This window comes from Tursiops truncatus, chromosome 17 (genome assembly GCF_011762595.2).
Source record: "Tursiops truncatus isolate mTurTru1 chromosome 17, mTurTru1.mat.Y, whole genome shotgun sequence".
Lineage (NCBI taxonomy): Eukaryota > Metazoa > Chordata > Mammalia > Artiodactyla > Delphinidae > Tursiops > Tursiops truncatus.
The window spans coordinates 29,741,224-29,765,359 of NC_047050.1; the positions used below are offsets into that span (position 1 = coordinate 29,741,224).

Below are 24,136 nucleotides of genomic sequence, written 5' to 3' on the forward strand. Positions count from 1 at the left end.
ATTAATGCATTGTAAGCAGAAATTCAGTCAAATTCACTGTCACTGGGCCAAGGCTGAAGGAAGATTTTCTCTAGAGGAATTGAATTGTTATATTCATCAGTAAGGTGAACATATTTTATGGATAGAGTTAAGTGAAATTCCAAAAATATTCACACAGAAATTGTGTTCAGTGTGAGTAATAGAGAACTAGAGGACACTAGTTTATAAAAATTTTCAGGTTTGTTTATGTTACATAATGAGAGGTCACATGGTCTCAGGTGAGGCCTCTGAAATTCTCCTTGCATTTTCCTTAATTGTAAGATGCTTGCTTCAGCTCCAATATCCTATCACTGTTCTAGGTAGCAGGGAAGAAGGGGTGGTGTGCGTATGTGGAAAGCAAAGATACTCTCAATGTTTTATCAATCAGAATGATGTCACGTGGCCACACAAGTAAGAGTTTCTGGGAAATTCAATTTTTAAACTGGCACATACAACACCCGATAAAATTGTGGTTTTGTTACTAAAGGAAAAGGAAAGATTTTATATTGGGTAAGTAACTAACAACTCTTGCAATAAAATTATTTCCCACAGTGGATTTCTTTCCATAGCTCTTATTCTATACTAAGAAGTGTCAGTTACTCTCTTTAAAAAAAAAAAACAGAATATAAATGTATATATTAGAATACACCCTTTCCCCAACTTGTTTTCTTCTCTATGTAATTTCTCAAGACCATTACTAGTCTTACAAACTATTATTATCTTTTCCCTACACAGTGTACTTATTACAATATAGTTCTCATACAGCTCACACAATAGCTATTAAAAAGCAATGATTCTGGTACATGACTCTTTTTGAATTGTGGTTTTCTCAGGGTATATGACCAGTAGTGGGATTTCTGGGTCATATGTTAGTTCTATTTTTAGATTTTTAAGGAACTTCTATACTGTTTTCCATAGTGGATATATCAATTTACATTCCCACTAACAGTGCAAGAGGGTACCATTTTCTCCACACCCTCTCCAGCATTTGTTGTTTGTCGATTTTTTGATGATGGCCATTCTGACTGGTGTGAGGTGATACCTCATTGCAGTTTTGATTTGCATTTCTCTAATGATTAGTGATGTTGAGCATCCTTTCATGTGTTTGTTGGCAATCTGTACATCTTCTTTGGAGTACCAAGATATTCATTGCAGCACTATTTACAATAACCAGGATATGGGAGCAACCTAAGTTTCCATCAACAGATGAATGGATAAAGAAGACGTGGCACATATATACAATGGAATATTGCTCAGCCAAAAAAGGAAATGAAATTGAGTTATTTGTAGTGAAGTGGAGAGACCTACAGTCTGTCATACAGAGTGAAGTAAGTCAGAATGAGAAAAACAAATACTGTATGCTAACACATATATATGGAATCTAAAAAAAAAAAAAAGAAAAGGTTCTGAAGAACCTTGGGGCAGGACAGGAATAAAGACGCAGACGTAGAGAATGGACTTGAGGACACAGGGAGGGGGAAGGGTAAGCTGAGACGAAGTAAGAGAGTGGCATGGACATATATAAACTACCAAATGTAAAATAGATAGTGGGAAACAGCTGCATAGCTCAGGGAGATCAGCTCCGTGCTTTGTAACCACCTAGAGGGCTGGCATAGGGTGAGAATGAGACACAAAAGGGAGGTAACATGGGGATATATGTATACATATAGCTGATTCACTTTGTTATTCAGCAGCAACTAACACAACAATATAAAGCAATTATACTCCAATAAAGATGTTAAAAAAATAAAATATATTATTTTCTCAAAAAATAAAATTAAAAAACAAAAGCGATGTTTACACAGTGCCCTTGACACACAGATTAGAAGTTTAATAAGTGATATTGTGCTACCCAGGAAGAATCTATTTTAAGCCCCGGCATCCAAACAAATGCAACCCTTGCTTTAGAGAAGACAAAAATAAAAAATCAATATCCTATAGTCATGATGTATAGATGGTAACCAAAAGAAACCCACTAGTAAGGACTCAGTTTAGAAAAAAGCAGAGAAGGCAAGAAGTTGGCATGTCATAGGGAATAAAACAGAAACACAACTGTGCATTAAAATCAATTTGTAAAGTTTCTATTTACAGCAAGTTAATAAGCAAATTGAAAGAAAAGTTCTCACAGCACTTGAACAATTTGCTCTGATCCTTTGAAGAAATGTAAAGGACTGAGAAATGGAGAAACACCATCCATTTCCCACGATCTTCTTCTCAAAAATGACAGGCTTCAGAAGAAAAAAAACTGATTTATGTTTCATTCAAAATGCTCACAAGTGAGTAAATCTGCTAGATCTATAGTCACATAGTGGAACTTTATGTAATGGGATCAGATGACAGATTGTGGTGAGTAACAATATGAAGTAGGATATGTACTGAAAACAACACTTTTTCCTACTAATGAATAATTTCCCTTTTATTTTTTTTTTTACATCTTTATTGGAGTATAATTGTTTTACAATGGTGTGTTAGTTTCTGCTTTATAACAAAGTGAATCAGTTATACATATACATATGTTCCCATATCTCTTCCCTCTTGCGTCTCCCTCCCTCCCACCCTCTTTATGCCACCCCTCTATGTGGTCACAAAGCACCCAGCTGATCTCCCTGTGCTATGCAGCTGCTTCCCACTAGCTATCTATTTTACATTTGGTAGTGTATATATGTCCATGCCACTCTCTCGCTTTGTCACAGCTTACCCTTACCCCTCCCCATATCCTCAAGTCCATTCTCTAGTAGGTCTGTGTCTTTATTCCTGTCTTACCTCTAGGTTCTTCATGACATTTTTTTTCTTAAATTCCATATATATGTGTTAGCATACGGTATTTGTCTTTCACTTTCTGACTTACTTCACTCTGTATGACAGACCCTAGGTCTATCCACCTCATTACAAATAGCTCAATTTCGTTTCTATTTATGGCTGAGTAATATTCCATTGTATATATGTGCCACATCTTCTTTATCCATTCATCCGATGATGGACATGTAGGTTGTTTCCATCCCCTGGCTATTGAAAATAGAGCTGCAATGAACATTTTGGTACATGACTTTTTTTGATTTATGGTTTTCTCATGGTATATGCCCAGTAGTGGGATTGCTGGGTCATATGGTAGTTCTACTTGTAGTTTTTAAAGGAACCTCCATAGTGGTTGTACCAATTCACATTCCCACCAGCAGTGCAAGAGTGTTCCCTTTTCTCCACACCCTCTCTAACATTTATTGTTTCTAGATTTTTTGATGATGGCCATTCTGACTGGTGTGAGATGATATCTCATTGTAGTTTTGATTTGCATTTCTCTAATGATTAATGATGTTGAGTGTTCTTTCATATATTTTTTGGCAGTCTGTATATCTTCTTTGGAGAAATGTCTATTTATGTCTTCTGCCCATTTTTAGATTTTTTTTTTTTTATTTGTTATTGAGCTGCATGAGCTGCTTGTAAATTTTGGAGATTAATCCTTTGTCAGTTGCTTCATTTGCAAATATTTTCTCCCATTCTGAGGGTTGTCTTTTCATCTTGTTTATGGTTTCCTTTGCTGTGCAAAAGCTTTGAAGTTTCATTAGGTCCCATTTGCTTATTTTTGTTTTTATTTCCATTTCTCTAGGATCTTGTTGTGAATTATGTCATAGAGTGTTCTGCCTATATTTTTCTCTAAGAGTTTGATAGTTTCTGGCCTTACATTCAGGTATTTAATCTACTTTGAGCTTATTTTTGTGCATGGTGTTAGGGAGTGATCTAATCTCATACTTTTAAATGTACCTGTCCAGTTTTCCCAGCACCACTTATTGAAGAGGCTGTCCTTTCTCCACTGTGCATTCCTGCCTCCTTTATCAAAGATAAGGTGACCATATGTGTGTGGGTTTATATCTGGGCTTTCTATCCTGTTCCATTGATCTATATTTCTGTTTTTGTGCCAGTACCATATTGTCTCGATTACTGTAGCTTTGTAGTATATAGTCTGAAGTCAGGGAGCCTCATTCCTCCAGCTCTGTTTTTCATTCTCAAGATTGCTTTGGCTATTCGAGGTCTTTTGTGTTTCCATACAAATTGTGAAATTTTTTGTTCTAGTTCTGTGAAAACTTCCAGTGGTAGTTTGATAGGGATTGCATTGAATCTGTAGATTGCTTTGGGTAGTAGAGTCATTTTCACAATATTGATACTTCCAATCCAAGAATCTCTCCATCTATTTGTATCATCTTTAATTTCTTTCATCAGTGTCTTATAATTTTCTGCATACAGGTCTTTTGACTCCTTAGGTAGGTTTATTCCTAGATATTTTATTCTTTTTGTTGCAATGGTAAATGGGAGTGTTTTCTTGATTTCAGTTTCTGATTTTTCATCATTAGCATATAGGAATGACAGAGATTTCTGTGCATTAACTTTGTAACCTGCTACTTTACCAAATTCATTGATTAGCTCTAGTAGTTTTCTGGTAGCATCTTTAAGATTCTCTATGTATAGTATCATGTCATCTGCAAACAGTAACAGCTTTACTTCTTTACCAATTTGGATTCCTTTTATTTCCTTTTTCTTCTCTGATTGCTGTGGCTAAAACTTCCAAAACTATGTTGAATAAGAGTGGTGAGAGGGGGCAACCTTGTCTTGTTCCTGATCTTAGTGGAAATGCTTTCAGTTTTTCACCATTGAGGATGATGTTGGCTGTGGGTTTGTCATATATGACCTTTATTATGTTGAGAAAAGTTCCCTCTATGCCTACTTTCTGCAGTGTTTTTATCATAAATGGGTGTTGAATTTTGTCGAAAGCTTTCTCTGCATCTATTGAGATGATCTTATGGTTTTTCTCTTTTACTTTCTTAATATGGTGTATCATGTTGATTGATTTGCATATATTGAAGAAACCTTGCATTCCTGGGATAAACCCCACTTGATCATGGTCTGTGATACTTTTAATGTGCTATTGGATTCTGTTTGCTAGTATTTTGTTGAGGATTTTGCATCTATGTTCATCAGTGATATTGGCCTGTAGTTTTCTTTCTTTGTGACATCCTTGTCTGGTTTTGGTATCAGGGTGATTGTGGCCTCGTAGAATGAGTTTGGGAGTGTTCCTCCCTCTGCTATATTTTGGAAGAGTTTGAGAAGGATAGGTGTTAGCTCTTCTCTAAATGTTGATAGAATTCACCTGTGAAGCCATCTGGTCCTGGGCCTTTGTTTGTTGGCAGATTTTTAATCACAGTTTCAATTTCAGTGCTTGTGATTGGTCTGTTCATATTTTCTATTTTTTCCTGATTCAGTCTTGGCAGTTTGTGCATTTCTAAGAATTTGTCCATTTCTTCCAGGTTGTCCATTTTATTGGCATAGAGTTGCTTGTAGTAATCTCTCATGATCCTCTGTATTTCTGGAGTGTCAGTTGTTACTTCTCCTTTTTCATTTCTAATTCTATTGTCTTGAGTCTTCTCCCTTTTTTTCTTGATGAGTCTGGCTAATGGTTTATCAATTTTGTTTATCTTCTCAAAGAACCAGCTTTTAGTTTTATTGAACTTTGCTATCATTTCCTTCATTTCTTTTTCATTTTTTTCTGATCTGATCTTTATGATTTGTTTCCTTCTGCTAACTTTGGGTTTTTTTGTTCTTCTTTCTCTAATTGCTTTAGGTGCAAGGTTAGGTTGTTTATTCGAGATGTTTCCTGTTTCTTAAGGTAGGATTGTATTGCTATAAACTTCCCTCTTAAAACTGCTTTTGCTGCATCCCATAGGTTTTGGTTCATCGTGTCTCCATTGTCATTTGTTTCTAGGTATTTTTTATTTCCTCTTTGATTTCTTCAATGATCATTTCGTTATTAAGTAGTGTATAGTTTAGCCTCAATGTGTTTGTATTTTTTACAGATCTTTTCCTGTAATTGATATCTAGTCTCATAGCGTTGTGGATGGATAAGATACTTGATACAATTTCAATTTTCTTAAATTTACCAAGTCTTGATTTGTGACCCAAGATATGATCTATCCTGGAGAATGTTCCATGAGCACTTGAGAAAAATATGTATTCTGTTGTTTTTGGATGGAATGTCCTATAAATATCAATTAAGTCCATCTTGTTTAATTTATCATTTAAAGCTAGTGTTTTCTTATTTATTTTCATTTTAGATGATCTGTCCATTGGTGAAAGTTAGGTGTTAATGTCCCCTACTATGAATGTGTTACTGTCGATTTTCTCTTTTATGGCTGTTAGTATTTGCCTTATGTATAGAGGTGCTCCTACATTGGGTGCATAAATATTTACAACTGATATACTTCTTCTTGGATCCATCCCTTGATCATTATGTAGCATCATTCTTTGTCTCTTCTAATAGTCTTTATCTTAAAGTCTATTTTGGCTGATATGAGAATTGCTATTCCAGCTTTCTTTTGGTTTCCATTTGCATGGAATAACTTTTTCCATCCCCTTACTTTCAGTCTGTTGTGTATTTAGGTCTGAAGTGGGTCTCTTGTAGACAGCATATATATGTGTCTTGTTTTTGTATCCATTCAGCCAATCTGTGTCTTTTGGTGGGAGCATTTAGTCCATTTACATTTAAGGTAATTATCGATATGTATGTTCCTATTCCCATTTTCTAAATTGTTCTGGGTTCGTTATTGTAGGTCTTTTCCTTCTCTTGTGTTTCTTGCCTAGAGAAGTTCCTTTAGCATTTGTTGTAAAGCTGGTTCTGGTGATGCTGAACTCTCTCAGCTTTTGCTTGTCTGTAAAGGTTTTAATTTCTCCATCAAATCTGAATGAGATCCTTGTTGGGTAGAGTAATCTTAGTTGCAGGTTTTTCTCCTTCATCACTTTAAATATGTCCTGCCAGCCCCTTCTGGCTTTCAGAGTTTCTGCTGAAAGATCAGCTGTTAACCTTATGGGGATTCCCTTGTGTGTTATTTGTTGTTTCTCCCTTGCTGCTTTTAATATGTTTTCCATGTATTTTATTTTTGACAGTTTGATTAATATGTGTCTGGGAGTATTTCTTCTTGGATTTATCCTGTATGGGACTCTCTGTGCTTCCTGGACTTGATTAATTATTTCCTTTCCCATATTAGGGAAGTTTTCAACTATAATCTCTTCAAATATTTTTTCAGTCCCTTTTTTGTTCTCTTCTTCTTCTGGAACCCCTATAATTCGAATGTTGGTGTGTTTAGTGTTGTCCCAGAGGTCTCTGAGACTGTCCTCAGTTCTTTTCATTCTTTTTTCTTTATTCTGCTCTGCAGTAGTTATTTCCACTATTTTATCTTCCAGGTCACTTATCCGTTCTATTGCCTCAGTTATTCTGCTATTGATCCCATCTAGAGTATTTTTCATTTCATTTATTGGGTTGATCATCACTGTTTGTTTCAACTTTAGTTCTTCTAGGTCCTTGTTAAATGTTTCTTGCATTTTCTCTATTCTATTTCCAAGATTTTGGGTCATGTTTACTATCATTATTCTGAATTCTTTTTCAGGTAGACTGCCTATTTCCTCTTCATTTGTTAGGTCTGGTGGGTTTTTATCTTGCTCCTTCCTCTGTTGTGTGTTTTTCTATCTTCTCATTTTGCTTATCTTACTTTATTTGGGGTGTCCTTTTTGCAGGCTGCAGGTTCGTAGTTCCCGTTGTTTTTGTTGTCTGTCCCCAGTGGCTAAAGTTGGTTCAGTGGGTTGTGTATGCTTCCTGGTGGATGGGACTAGTGCCTGTGTTCTGGTGGAGGAGGCTGGATCTTGTCTTTCTGGTGGGCAGGTCCACGTCTGGTGGTGTGTTTTGGGGTGTCTGCGGACTTTTTATGATTTTAGGCAGCCTCTCTGCTAATGGGTGGGGTTGTGTTCCTGTCTTTCTAGTTGTTTGGCATAGAGTGTCTAGCACTGTAGCTTGCTGGTCGTTGAGTGAAGCTGGGTGCTGGTGTTGAGATGGAGATCTCTGGGAGATTTTTGCTGCTTGATATTACGTGGAGCTGGGAGGTCTCTTGTGGACCAGTGTCCTGAAGTTGGCTCTCCCACTTCAGAAGCACAGCACTGATTCCTGGCTGCAGCACCAAGAGCCTTTCATCCACATGACTCAGAATAAAAGGGAGAAAATGAAAGAAAGAAAGAAAGAAAGAAAGAAAGAAAGAAAGAAAGAAAGAAAGAAAGAAAGAAAGAAGGAAGGAAGGAGGGAGGGAAGAAAGGAAGGAAGGAAGGAAAGAAAGAAAGAAAGAAAGAAAGAAAGAAGATAAAATTTTAAAAATTATTAAAATAAAAAATAATTATTAAGAAAAAAAATTAAAAGAAAACAAAAAAACGGACGGATAGAACCCTAGGACAAATGGTGGAAGCAAAGCTATACAGACAAAATCTCACACAGAAGCATACACATACACACTCACAAAAAGAGGAAAGGGGGAAAAATAATAGATCTTGCTCTCAAAGTCCACCTCCTCAGTTTGGGATGATTCGTTATCTATTCATGTATTTCACAGTTGCAGGGTACATCAAGTTGATTGTGGAGCTTTAATCCGCTGCTTCTGAGGCTGCTGGGAGAGATTTCCCTTTTTCTTATTTGTTCGCACAGTTCCCGGGGATCAGCTTTGGATTTGGCCCTGTCTCTGCGTGTAGGTCGCTGGAGGGCGTCTCTTTTTCGTTCAGACAGGATGGAGTTAAAGGAGGAGCTGCTTCGGGGACTCTGGCTCACTCAGGCTGTGGGGAAGGAGGGGTATGGATGCAGCGCAAGCCTGCAGCAGCAGAGGCCAGCGGGACGTTTCAGCAGCCTGAGGCGCGCCGTGCATTCTCCCAGGGAAATTGTCCCTGGATCCCGGGACCCTGGCAGTGGCGGGCTGCACAGCCTCCCTGGAAGGGGGGTGTGGATAGTGACCTGTGCTCACACACAGGCTTCTTGGTGGCGGCAGCAGCAGCCTTAGCGTCTTTTAGCCGTGGCTCGCGCCCGTCTCTGGAGCTCCTTTAAGCAGCGCTCTTAATCCCCTCTCCTCGCGCACCAGGAAACAAAGAGGGAAGAAAAAGTCTCTTGCCTCTTCGTCAGGTCCAGACTTTTCCCCGGACTCCCTCCCGGCTAGCCATGGTGCACTAACCCCCTGCAGGCTGTGTTCATGCCGCCAAATCCAGTCCTCTGCCTGCACTCCGACCGAGGCCTAAACCTCAGCTCCCAGCCCCGCCTGCCCTGGTGGGTGAGCAGACAAGCCTCTCGGGCTGGTGAGTGCCGGTCGGCACCGATCCTCTGTGAAGTAATCTTTCCGCTTTGCCCTCTGCACCCCTGTTGCTGGGCTCTCCTCCGCGGCTCCGAAGCTTTCCTCCTCCACCACCCACAGTCTCCTCCCGTGAAGAGGCTCCTAGTGTGTGGAAACATTTCCTCTTTCATAGCTCCCTCCCACTGGTGCAGGTCCCATCCGTATTCTTTTGTCTCTGTTTTTTCTTTTGCCCTACCCAGGTACATGGGGACTTTCTTACCTTTTGGGAGGTCTGAGGTCTTATGCCAGAGTTCAGTAGGTGTTCTGTAGGAGGAGTTCCACGTGTAGATGTATTTCTGGTGTATCAGAAAAAGAAGAGGTGGGTGAGCGATCAGCCTCTCCAGCCTCACATGCAGGGCACTATACGAAGGTTCAGCTTTGGTTTCATTCCACTCAGACAAGCAAAGCTGAGACGCATTGAGACAGCTTTGAATCTTCCAGCAGCAGCATTCTATGACATCCTCACAGGCATTTTTCATAAGCAAAAAGATTACATTATGAAACACATGGAGACTTTTTTAGTCCAAAGCCATTTTCAAAGCATTTGTCATGTTTCTGGGGTTCAGTCCTTTTTTTTTTTTCTTGCCTACAACCACACAGGGACCAATTATACATATTGAGGATATTTGACAGAATCAAGGATGAGTTCAGCAGCCTCTTATTTCCTCGAGGTAGCAATGCTTGTTGGTTGATGCAGTTGAGAAAAATGTTGCCATGATCTCTAGGAGTCTTCAAAGCTGCACTACTTCTTGAGAGAAAAATCTGCTAGTGTTGGAGGGTCTCCTGCAGAGGCAGGGGTGGCTGTGGCTCACGGTGGGGACAAGGACACTGGCAGCAGAAGTTCTGGGAAGTACACCTTGGCGTAAGCCCTCCCAGCATCCGTCATTAGCCGCACCAAAGAGCCCAGGTAGGCTCCAGTGATGGGTTGCCTCAGGCCAAACAACCAACAGGAAGGGAACCCCTCCCTTTTCATACTATATTCTTTACTCAGTTCTATGAGTGATCATCATTCTGTCCAGAACAAAGATAAATGAAGATTAATAGTAGGTATATATTGTTACTTATATAAAATAAGAAGAAAGGCACATTTTTGTGGGGTGGGAGGCATTTAGAAAAGTTCAAGGACTTTTCTGGCCCTGTTTTTCTCATGATGTCTTATATCTATTAATCTTGATATGGCACCATGGTTCTTTTCTAGCATTTATCAGTTACATAAAAGGATTTATTACTATAAATAACTGTCAGAAAATAGTATTCTAAATATGTAGACATGTCTTTGTTATATTTGTTATTTGACTAAATTATTTGTGATGCCTAAGTGCCACATTAAAGTCACTTATTGATTAAACTAAAAGAAATCTGCTAAAAGTGAAGCAATGGTAATCTTTATTGTAGTCATACTTATATCAAAGAGTCTGGGAAATAAAGCCTACAGTATATCTTGTTTGGTTTTGTTTTATTTCAGTGATAGGAAATGATGGATTTTATATGATACTGAAAGGCCTAGCTTGACCACGAACACAGATATATAAAAATCTGATTGAAGAAAATGAGTCTACAACCTCTTTCATACCTCAGAGTTTCCACAGCTTTGTTTTCAGTGAAGACTTCAGAAACTCTATACTGGCAGAGACGCACATACCTTCAATGGACCCAATGGCAAGAAAGGAATATTTGCTTTCTCAATAAGCAACAATGTATCATTATTGTAACATTTTATCTCTTCCAGATATTTAAATCTAAATATATCACTCAGTGTGTCCTGAAATATTCAAGATAATACAGCTTTTAAAAATAAGAATTATACTGTTAACACAACTTGAAATGTGTTTAAAACAATTTAATGAGGGATACCTTCCAAAGCATATTGCCCACTGGCTGGTGTTTTGTGGTATGTTTGACTACTGAGACAAGGCCAATGTAGTTGGATGACTGAATGTAGAAGGAGGGTTATTTTGAGATAAGGGAGAGGGAACATGTGATTTGAGAAAGGGAACACAAAGGACAGATCATGAAGGGCCTTTTAAATCAAGTTAAGAATGTATGTTTATGTTGTTTATCTCAAGGACAATGCTAAGGTAATCAAGGTGTTGATTCTGTTACAATCAGAAAGTCTCGCTTGAAGAAAATCCTTTGCCTATATGTGTTTCAAAACTATCAGCTGGTACAAAAAAATAAAGTTTAATATCTTTCTGGATGTCTAGATACCCCACATGAGGGTCAGGTCTGGTTCAACTAGAATTGTGGCTAAAAAAGCCAATTTTGGATTTAGGGTGGTCAAGATGTTCAGAGGAGAAAAGAGCCAAAGAAACAATTAAAACCAAATTATTTAGCACCATGGATTGAAGTCAGGAAAACTTAGAATATTTTCAGATTCAAGAAGAATGAATATGGATAAAGCCAATAAAAACAAACAAGGATAAAAAATGAGTCAAGAACATAAAAGTATATTGTTGATCACACATGAATGGGTAATGTTTCTAATCTATCTCGATAGGGATAGAAAAGAACACACTCACCACTCAGTGGCCACATACCATGTAACCAATAAATTTTCAATCTTCTTTAGAAAAAAATACCACCTCTGGCAGAGCAGCTATAATTAGGGCTATTTCTTTGTTGACTTTATAGTAATCCACTCCAATCTTTTAGGATCTAGTTGTTTGCTTTTAAGGACAAAACTCATGAATTAAATGAGAATAAGATGGGACTACCACCTCTGAATCCTGAATTAAGTGTATGAGGGCAGCACTAATCTCTGTCATTCTACCTGGGATGTAGTATTATTTTTGTTCCAGCCTTACTGATGTATAATTTACAAATAAAATTTGTATATATTTAAGTTATACATCTTGATATTTTGATATATGTATACATTGTGAAATGATCACAACAATCTAATTAACATATCCTTCATATCACATAGTTAGATTTTTGTATGTTTGTGGTGAGAACACTTAAAATGTATTCTCCTAGCAAAGTTCAAGTACACAACACAGCGTTGTTGACTATAGTCACCATGCTACACATTAGATCTCTAAGACTTACTCGTCTTGCATACTGGAAACTTTGCACCCTTTGACCGATATCTCTCCATTTTCCCCACACCTGACCCCTTGTCACCAACATTCTACTCTATTCTTCAGTGAGTTTGACTATTTTAGATTACACATATAAGTGAGATCGTATAATATTTGTCTTTGTATGTTAGGCTTATTTCACTTAGCATAATGTCCTCCAGGTTCATTTGTGTTGTCACAAATGGTAGGATTTCCTTCTCTTTCAGACTGAATAATATCCTATTGTTTGTTTGTATATCATATCTTCTATCTCCATTTATCCATGGATAAACATGTAGGTTGTTTCCATATCTTGGTTATTGTGAATAATGATGCAATAAACATGGAATTGTAGATATCTCTTCAATATCCTGTTCTCATTTCTTTAGATGACTACACAGAATTGGTATTGCTGAATCATATGGTAGTTAGTTCTGTTTTTAATTTTTTGGGGGAGGGTAGCTCCATACTGTTTTCATAATGGCTGTACCAATTTACATGTCCACCAACAGTGTACAAGGATCACCTTTCCACCACATCTTCTCCAACGTTTATCTTTTCTTTTCGATAATAACCATTATAACTGGTGTAAGGTGATATCTCATTGTGGCTTTGATTTTCATTTCCTTGATGATTAGCGATGTTGAGCACCTTTTCATGCACCTGTTGGTCAGTTTTATGTCTTCCTTTGAGAAATGTCTATTTAGGTCCTTTTCCCATTTTTAAAATTGGGTTATTTGTGCAATTTCTGCATGTGGTTATCTGGTTTTCCAAGCACTATTTATTAAAGAGATTATTTTTCCCTATTGAGTTTTCTTGGCACCTTTGTCAAATATATGTTGACTGTATGTGATGGCATTTATTTCTGAACTCTCTTTTCTGTTCCATTAGTATGTCTATTTTTATGCTAACACCATACTGTTTTGATTACTATATCTTTGTAGTATATTTTGAAATCAAGACCTGTGATGCATCTACCTTTGTTCTTTATTCTCAGGTTTGCTTTGGCAATTCAGGATCTTTTGTGGTTCCATACAAATTTTAGGATTGCTTTATTTCTGTGAAAAATGCCATTGGAGTTTTGATAGGGATTACATTGGGTTTGGATTATATGGCTTTGGATAGTACAGACATATTAATAATATTAATTGCTCCAATCCATGAACATGGGATATCTTTCCATTTGTTTGTATCTTCTTCAATTTCTTTCATAAAAATCTTGCAGTTTTCATGATACAGATATTTCAATTACTTGGTTGAAACATTTAATTATTTATCTTTTATATTTTTGATGCTATTGTGAATGGGATACTTTATTTCTTTTGCAGAAGTTTTGTTGGTATACAGAAATGCCACTGATTTCTGTATGTTGATTTTATATCCTGAAACTTTATTTAATTCATTGATTATTTCCAACAGCTTTTTGGATTTTCTGCATATAAGGTCACATCACCTGCAAATAATAAAAATTTTACTGTGTCCTTTCTGATTTGTCTTGACTATATCTAACTAGGACTTCCAGTACTATGTTGAAAAATAGTGGTGAGAGTTGCACCCTTGTCTTTTTGCTGATCTTAGAAAAAAGCTTTTGATCTTTCACTGTTGAGTAGGATGATAGTTATGTCTTTGTGGTATATGGCCTTTCTTATGTTGAGGCATGTTCCTTCTATACCCAATTTGTTGAAGGTTTTATCAAGAAAGGCTGTTATATTTTGTCAGATTTTTTTTTCTGTATATATTGAGATGATTATGTGATTTTTATTCTTTCATTCTGTGAATGTGGTGTATCGCATTTATTGATTGCATATGTTGAACCATCCTTGCATCCCAGGGATAAACCCCACATGATCATGGTATATAATTCTTTTAATATGTTGTTGAATTTGAGTTGGTAGCATGTACATTTTAACTATATTAATTTTTCCTATCTATGAACACAGAAGGTCTCCATTTATCTGTGTTTAATTTATTCATTAATGTTTTATAGTTTTCAGAATATATGTCTTTCACCTATTTGGTTAAATTTATTCCTAAGTATTTTATTGTTTTTCTTGTTCTTGTAAATGGGATTCTTTTCTCAATTTCTTTTTTGTGTAGTTTGTTCTTGTGTATAGAAAAACCACTGACTTTGCATGTTGATTTTATATTCTGCAACTTTACTGGATTTATTTATTATTTCTAACATTTTCTTTGTGGAGTTTTTGGGGTTTTTTACACATAAGATCATGTCATGTGCAAACAGGTAATTTTACTTCTTCCTTCTGATTTGGATCTCTTTTCTTTCTTTCTTTCCTTCTTCTGCTTCTCCTTCTTTTCCTCCTTCTTTTTGTACACTTGCTCTGTCTAGAATTTCAGTATTATTTTGAAGAGAAGTGGAAAGAGTGGGCATCCCTGCCTTGTGCTGGATCTTAGAGGAAAAGCTTTTAGGTATTACCACATCAATTATGACATTTATTGTGGGCTTTTAAAAATTGTATTCCAACACTCTATTTTTATTTGTGGATAGTTATTAAACTGTTACTTTTGTGAGGGATGAGGGCTGGGTCAGAACTTCTAATCTTCCATCTTGCTGATGTCTGTGATATTGTTTTTGTTTACTATCTTGCCTAAGGTGGAGGAGGGTAGGGAGAGAGCAATTTCAGAGGCCTCCACTTGATCTTCCTTTCTGATTGTTTTTACCACAAAGGCCTAGAAACCAGTGTGGGGCCTCCATCAAGTATCCATTCAAATTACATGTTTAAAATCCATGGAAATTGCCATGAGGTGGGTCTATGAACCCAGTAGAGCTACTGTGAACCAGACATGGGACAAACTCAATTTTTTTTAATGCATTCATATATTTTCTCACTGAAAAGTGGCAATTATACTTTATGTCCTAGGTTTTAAAGTCTCTATCTCAAATTTCAGGGTTCAGTAGAATATTTGCTGTGGTTGTAAGTGCAAAGTTATTTGGAGCTATGGTATCCTTATAATTACTGAGTCCAATCCCCAACTTTTCTGACTTCCAACTATAGGAAATTTTCTTTATATGCTGCCATGGAGTTCTTGAATTACATCACTTTAAGCTGATGACTGATTTTCCTTAAACTTTCATTGTTTCTCCCCATTGTATTGATATTGTTATTGTATGACAAGATTGTATATTGTTATTCTTTTTTATAGTTAATACTCATTCTCCAACACCTGCCTCAAAGGTCTGAGATACTGTAGCTTTCTGAGCATTCTCTTCTGACAATACCCCATGCCTGTTCAGCACCATTAAAAGTTTTATCACTGCCACAGCATGCCAGGAGCTATCAGTGCTGCAGTGATGCATTTTTATTGCAAGCTGGATGATAACAAGTTCACAGCTCTAAATCATTTGCTTCCCTAGTTCTGATAGAATATTTTGAAAAAATAATAGACATAAAAACAGACAATCTTGTTAACTGTCAACAACTCTAGGGCTTTTGTTCTTAAGTCTACTGAAGGACAAGTATGTGATTATTGCCTACAGTTTATTTTGGATTGCTAAAAACATAAATTATCCTTGTTGAATCTGTCCCCTATAGGAAATGTGTTACATTTTAAGACATGCTACTCTTTGTCTAATTTTATTACCTGACTTTTCTGTGTATTTATTTTAAAAATAAAACATTAAATATTATTAACGCTTAGGAGAGTTTTTGTGGTTTTTCACAAAGGGTTATGTTTTATTTTTCCGCCATCTATTTGGCTTCTTTGCCATTATTTGCTTTTTTATTGTGTTGTATCAGAGAATCAAACTACAAAGAAGAAAAAAAAAGTAATACCATCTTCATTCTTCAATTTAACCCTCTAATAAATTTTGTAAATATGTGGGTATTATCTGAACATAATGAAAATAAAGTGAAAAACATACAGTCTAAGGATCAAATACATTTTTCATGAGATGCAAATATCTGCTATATTTACTCCCTGCTACAGATGTAAACTGGACTAAAAAACTTGGTGCAGTACAAATAGCAAGAAGTTTTGTTTTTGCTTTTCTTGATATTGATTTATATATTAAAGCAAAATGTTTTTATTACAGTGTTTTATATAAGGAAAAGAGAGAAAAATTATTCATTCCTTTACAAGATCATCAACAATGATTCTAACGAGTCTTAAAATCTTTAATTCATTTTTTAATTAGCCTTACAATTTTTCAAAGAACCAATCATAAAGAAAATCAAATTTCTTTAGAGTCAGCTCAGTATGGTATGGTATATGCTAACACACAAAAACACATACACACACACACTGTATTTTGTACTTTATACTGTATTTTGTACTTTATATACTCCTATATTTGATATATTATATATTTTACTATGCTGCTACCTTTTATTAAAATGTATTTTTTACATGATAACATTTAACAACATTATACAAGCAATTTTAAGTGGAAGTTCTTCAATAATTATTAAGATAACTTTATAGCTTATTAGTAGAAGTTTTCTTTGAAAATAAACATTTGAAGCCATGTGGAAAGAAAATTATTTGATAAATTTATATTGAACAATTTGGACTCAGTAGGGTGAATTTATAAAATATCTTTATCATTTTTTTAATACCAAAGCTTTCAAACAAGCTATGTAGTATTATTATTCCATGTTCCCTGGATGAAATCTCAGTCAGATCCTAGTTATTAACAAGTAGCTTAATCTTTTTAGGTATTAAAAATTTCAGTCAAAAAAAAAATTCCAGTCCTGTCTTCATATCAAAATTTCAAATTCTCATGCTTGACAGCACAGCTTGTGCCTTATTGTGCCATAATTCTGCAGTGGGAAAAGGAGTTCACATCAGTTTATTACCCTTTTCTTACTCTGCATCCTCTTCTGTTCACTTGCTGTTCTTTCTTGCTCTTCTCAGAGGATCAGGAAGGAAGGGAGGGTGGATATTAGAGGTAAAATTTTATGCTTACCTTCTGTGATTTGGCTCTAAATGCAATCTTTTATATTGTCCTTCCTTCCGTAACTCCCTTGAATGGTATTGTCTCCTGTAGTGTGTTATTTAATACTACACCTTTTGTCCCTGGTTTCATGCAGTGGATACCATGGAAGTCTTTCTTTTGGATCAGCTCACCCCTTCTGGCAGATCTCCAGGTTTACTCCCTTTCCAGACAGTTCCACACTAGTTAACTTTTGTCAGTCCACCTGGCTGATGGGAGACGGAGAGCCACACACTTACTCTATCAATGTCCTGTCTCCTTGTTACTGAACTCAGGTTTGGCTGCTCACCAATCAAAAAACCAATACTCAAGAGACAGGTTTTGGTAGAAATTAAAGATTGCTTTATTCAGAGTTCCAGCAACCTGGGGCAAGGTAGTTCCGTGTCCCAGACCAACTCCGAAGAGTCTGCTCAGCCATGACTGTTTTTAAAGTATCTCAGTGACTCATCAAGGCAGGAGGTTGTGTTCTGCATCATTTTCCATTTATGCAGACTGGCTGACTCCTCATGATCTTTCTTCAGATCTTATCTTGCCCTCGTTGTCTGACTGCAGGATTGTGAAGTGGGCTTCTGGGAGTAGAGAGCTAGTTATTCTTTAACTACTTAATTCTACATTCTTACTTCTTTCAATCTAGGAAAAGAATCTACAGGTTAGCAAGGCATCTTGTGCATTCAGTGGAGCATTGGTCAGGAGTTAGGTTAAATTACCTAGTGATCTCATTCCTATAATTAAGTTCTTTTAAAGTCAGAGGGGAAAAATGTAGGCAGACAGGAAATGGGGAAAAGAGATTCTTTCAATCCTCACTTTGAGCTTTGGGGAAAGGGGAAGAAGAGGAAGGAAAATGACTGTAGGACGCTGGCAACCCTCACTAAACAGACCTCTCTCAATCTTTTCCATCAATTGCCTGACCTCAGCTTATAGTCTCTTGAGATGGAAAATGAGCTAAAGTTTGCAAAACCAATTTTATAATCTCTAAATCACTATGCAAGCAAGCCCTGGAAATTTTAATTTCTAAAACTCTGAAGCAACAGGAAAAGTCACTTTTACAGTAGGAAAACTACACAGAGCACTCTGTTACATAAATATCTATATATCAATCTATCTAATCTTTATATATATATATATACATATATGTATATATATTTTATTTTATATCATTTAAATTTATATAAATGTAAGTTTAACATCTTGGAGTAATTGGAAAAATTGCACTTAATATTCTATGTGTTATGGGTATAACACATCCCATGTAATGTATGCATCCAATGATATAGCTTATATATGTAATACGTCTATATGTATGTAATAGGATGTTGTTTGTATACATATAGAATACACATAACACATAGAATGTAACAGATTATATATATTATTTGTTCCCATGCTAAATATTACATATAATTTTATTTATTTTTGAAACCACCTAATTTGGGAAAAATTGTGATATTGAAATATACCTCTTTAAACTTGGGTTTTGCCACACAAAAAATAAGTTTCAACAAGCTACCTTTAGAAAGAAATTTCTTCTTTTTAGTGTGTGTGTGTGTGTGTGTGTGTGTGTGTGTGTGTGATGCTACAGAATCAGTTAAATTGACTAGCTTAATAAAATACTTACTATGTAAGAATTTGTGTGTGTGTGTGTTAAGTGCTGTGGTGGGTATACAATATAATCTTGAAATGACTAGAGGTATCAATTTTGAATTTGTCTACATAGAAATGTGATATTAAATCCATAAAACTATAAATAAAGTCTGAGAAAAACAGTATTAAAAAGAAAGCTGAACTCAAGGAGCAAATCTTGAGTAAATTCCACATTTGGGAAAAAGGAAAGTAGTCACCAAAGAGCAAAGGAGAGGAACTAGAATAGTGACAGCAAGAAGAAAATTTCCCCAAAGGTGAGGTGATTAAATAGTTACTGATACTTTGGGGCCCTTCCTTTTACAATGAGAGCTTTGCATGAAACCCTTTTTTTGCCTGGTTGTATCTTGTGAACCATTGTAAGTATGTGTTATATGACTTGATAACATCCTAGACTGGAGAAAACATATTTCCTTTGAGCAATATAATATAAAGTTAAAATCTTTAACCTGAGAATTTTTTTTGTATTTTACTTTATCAAGTTAGCTCATTAACTTTAAAAATAAAACATGATAGACTTAACTAATTGCTCGTTATCCTTTAGCAGATTGGATCCTTTGTTGCCTTGATGTTTCTTACAAAATTAGTATTTCACAATAATAAAAATAATAAAACATAAAATATGTATTCTTTTCCATCCTCCTGCTCTTGTAAATATTGAGACAATTTTATGCTATTCATGTCTCTTACAGATTTGGCCTTTTGTTTTTGAATTTTGGTAAGCACATCTCCAAACAGGCATAAAAAATCAACACACACACACACACACACACACACACACACTATTATTTGACAACATTTCGATGGAGGCAGGGCGTCACTGAAATAAAACGTAAAAAATGCTCCTTGTCCTTAATAGGGGACCAGAACTAACTCTTGTTACAAAAATGGGGAAGACAGTCCAGAATTAGATGATTAGGTGGGAGCTGGTCCTGACAAGGTGAACTATGACATTTGGAGAAGAGCAAGTTCATTGTGGGTTAGAACGGCCATGGAGTTAAGAGAAGGCACTGTCCCCTTATTTTATAGAATTCTATAGACTATAGCATACACTGAAGAAGTGGTGAGCTATGTTTGTGCCCTGTCCACACTGTGTGACCATGATAGCCCCATTTTTTTTTTTTTTTTTTTTTTTTTTTTTTTTTTTTGCGGTACGCGGGCCTCTCACCGTTGTGGCCTCTCCCGTTGCGGAGCACAGGCTCCGGACGCGCAGGCTCAGTGGCCATGGCTCACGGGTCCAGCCGCTCCGCGGCATGTGGGATTTTCCCGGACCGGGGCACGAACCCGTGTCCCCTGCATCGGCAGGCAGACTCTCAACCACTGCGCCTCCAGGGAAGCCCATGATAGCCCCATTTTTGTTTTGTTTTCTTTTGTTTTTTTGCGGTATGCGGGCCTCTCACTGTTGTGGCCTCTCCCGTTGCGGAGCACAGGCTCCAGACACGCAGGCTCAGCGGCCATGGCTCACGGGCCCAGCCGCTCCGCGACATGTGGAATCCTCCCGGACCGGGGCACGAGACCGTGTCCCCTGCATCGGCAGGCGGACTCCCAACCACTGCGCCACCAGGGAAGCCCAATAGCCCCATTTTTAAGAGCATAAGTGATGTGCTCTTTAAGAGCACAAGGAGTCAGAGCATACACTTTATAGCTATAGAAACATGAGCAACTTACTAAGACTCTAAGCTGCAGGTCCCTTATCTGTAAAAACTGAGCTAGTAGCAGTACCCACCTCATTCATCATTGTTTGTATTAAATGAGACAGATTATATAAAACAGAACAATGCCTAGCATATTGTGAGAGCTCAATTTTTACCTACTGTTATTATTGTTGACGATGTTTTTGTTTTTCATTCTATCCCTTCTACCAATTTTTACTTTCAGGCTCTTATTATTTTTGGTCAATATGTTATGATCACCTCCTATCCTTGTATATAATATACAGACTTCCTCAGTCCATCCTCCACATTGTCACTACAATGACTTTTGTAAAAGTCAAATGTGATTATGTAGCTCCCTTGCATAAAATGCTTTACTTATTTCTAGTTCCTTACAAGATAAAATTTAAATTTCTCTGCATTGTTTTCAGGGCCCTCCATGAATGAGCTCATCTCTCCAGTGCATGCTTTTTGTTAGCCAGGCAAGACTACATATAGTTCACTGCATGTTTATGTTTTCTCCATGTCTCTACACATCTTGTTTTCTGCATCTGAAGGTGACAAGCTCCTTTGGGGATTCTTGGAAGTCTCTCATGCATTCTCAAGAAACTAATTAAGCTTCATTTCCTCTGACTAAAGTCTCTCAAATCTCCCCTGTGCCCTCATATATTTAGTATATTCCCTTAGGTTGTGCTGTTAGTTTTTGTCATGTGACTTACTTTTTTTGTTTGTTTGTTTTTAGTTTCTATTTTCATTTGACTATAAACTCATTGAAGTTTATTCTTCCTTATCACACCCCCTGTTCATAGGTATAGTGATTAGTGTGATATATAGGTCATTTAAAATAAAGGCATTTTAGATAGCATGACTAAAAGAATGGACAAGTGAAAGAATGGAAATATCCCAAGTAGGAAAAACAATGTGGACAGGAAGAGGTAGTATGGACAGTGAGGAAATGCTCTGGTACACAGGACAGAGAAGGCAGTTATTGGTCACTTAAGCAGGTTCAGGTAAGTAGTTTGATTTTAGGCTAGTTGGAAGATTTCATCTTTGATGAAAGCATAGTAAGGAACTATACCAGTCACTTGAAGAGAGCACTAACTTCATGAATTTTAGGAAGATGAATCTGGCAGTTTGTGTTATACTCTTGTGTCTTTTGATTACTGTTGTTTTCAAGAGACTTGATGCATGCCTACAGAAAGCTAGTCTTTGTAAACTTTTGAGCACATTTAATATTTTCATGTCAGAGCCAATGGACGCTCCTCTGCGCCGTTATTATAACTACTGGCTTTTGCCTTTATCAAAGGAGGAATGTCTTAATAAATTTCAATAAAAATAAACAACTAACTAATATACACTTGATATTCATAAAACTAAGATTACTGGTGAAAGTAATCCCGTAGTGTAGTAGCTTTTCGCTACTATTCCACAACCATTGTTTAGTAAAAAAAATTGATATTTCCAAGAAACATCAAGTCACTTTTGGAGGTTCCTGAATTCTTTGCTCGGAATGAAAAAGACAATTCTATGTTTTAAATACTTACCAGGCTTTTTTTCACCAAAAGCAAGGGATATATATGATATGGTCATACTAATATGAAAAAGTCATTTTGGCTGGCATACGTAGAATGGAGGGGTGCTGGGTATGTGGTTCTGGAGGCAAAACAGAGGAATCAGTGAGGAAGTTTCTGGTAATTACCGTACATTAATAACGTTATTTGCCTAGGACAGGTTGCTTTAGTAGATGCTATAGACATAGAGGGCCTTGGGATACATTCTGGATGTAGAATTGGACAGGACTTGCTTATGGATTACAAATGAAAGGGGAATAAAGAGAGGATTCAATGATCCATTTCTAAAATTTTGGATAGAGAGAATTGTGGAGGATAACACAACTTACTGGGATTGGGAAGACAGGTAGAAGAGGATTTGGGAAAGAACTAATTGGGTCATCGATTTTGAAGATTTTGTGACTGCCAATTACGTATACAAGTGGGAGATGGATTGTTATGTTAACAACTTGTATATGAGTCTCGAGATCTCTAAGAGTATCATTTTGTTTCAGTGGACGTTACCCTTTAGTTGCTCAGTAGTAGTCAATTGTATGAATATACTACAACTTATTCATCCATTATTCTGTTTCTAGAATCTCAGTTATTTCCAAAGCAATGAACATTCATGTGCTAGCATTTTTTGTGATAAATGTTATTTTTCTTGGATAAATATCGAGGAATGAGGTTATTGGTTTCATAGAGAAGATAAATTAACTTTTTATGAAATTCCTAAATATTTGTCTAAAGAAGTTGTAACATAAAAAGTATAGTATAACAAATAATATTGTTATTGTTAAATATAAGGCCTAACATGTTATTTATTCATAATAACCAAGTTCAATGAAGGGGGCAATAAGAATGGATAACATATAGGAGGAGAGTGAAAATGAGGGAGGCAATAAGCATGGATAACCATATAGGAGAGACGTAACTTAGACCTTTGAGAGATGATATGGGTGTTTTTATTGATAAATATTTTTAAATGTGACAAGAATCGTCTATAGGATCACACGAATGCTCATGACTAGAGCTCAGAGGAAACATGGTTTGGCATTTATCACTTGAGTCTAGAAATCTGAGAAAAGCTACAGGGAGAGGGCTGAATAAAGCGAGAGTCTGGAATTTCAAAAGGGAGTCTGGAATATTTATATAAAAAAGGTCAGGACATTCCACCCCCTCTACAATTACTGGAGAAGGGAACAAACCTGTATGTGAGAATGTTCTCATGGAAAATTGTGGTTTAATTATGATACTTTGTTATGTTAATAAAAGTGTGTGTAACATAAAAAATAATTAAAATATAGGTTTTAAAATGATGTGTATTGTAAATATAAACCTAATATTTTGTTGTTTTTATTGCTAAATATAACTTGAAAAATAATAATATATGGGATGGCTTGATTACAGTGCTAGATGAGATAAGAAGTATACTTAACAGTACAGTCATAAGCTTGATGATGATGATGATCAACAGATGATATAATAGCAGCTGTTATTTAATGAGTATTTGCTATGTACTTGCACTAAGTTAAGACTAAGTTAAAACTTTTATAGAGTATTCAGATAATCTTCACAAAAACATTATGAGGTATATAATTTTGTCTCTGAGAAATGTAACACTTTAATTATTTGTCACATAGCTGGTAAACACCAAATTAGACCAAAGTAGAACCGCCCTTGTTGATTTTTGAAGCCAACACTTTTAATGACCAAACTATCTGTCTTTCTAAGCCAAACACTGATTTCTGAATGAAATTTTAAAATAAAAATAACTAGAAATAGCATTTAGAGCAGACTTTAAAATCAGAGTCCAGTCACTGAGTGACAAATATGTACACATATGATGACAAAACAGGAATTATGAATACGAGCAAGTAGAAATGTTGTTCTTTGTCCTGTGCTACAGTGGCTGAAAGCTGCATCAATGACTTGGTTAAAGTTAGACTATTAACTTTTGGACATCTAAATAAATTCACTAGCCCAGAAGCTGGATCACTTAAGTGCTAGAAACCAGAAAAATATATATATCTTTGTTGATATATGAATATTCATTTAGCAGACATTTTTATATGATACTAGATCTTTA

General features: G+C 36.2%; 1 protein-coding gene across 1 annotated transcript in view; it reads left to right on the forward strand.

The window, feature by feature from the left end:
* Nucleotides 1-24,136, forward strand: part of CNBD1 (cyclic nucleotide binding domain containing 1) — a 409,277-nt gene that overhangs the window by 276,071 nt on the left and 109,070 nt on the right. Inside the window, 1 exon segment of the mRNA XM_033842861.1 lies at nucleotides 10,663-10,856. Within this exon segment, the coding sequence (XP_033698752.1) occupies nucleotides 10,663-10,856 (194 nt within the window).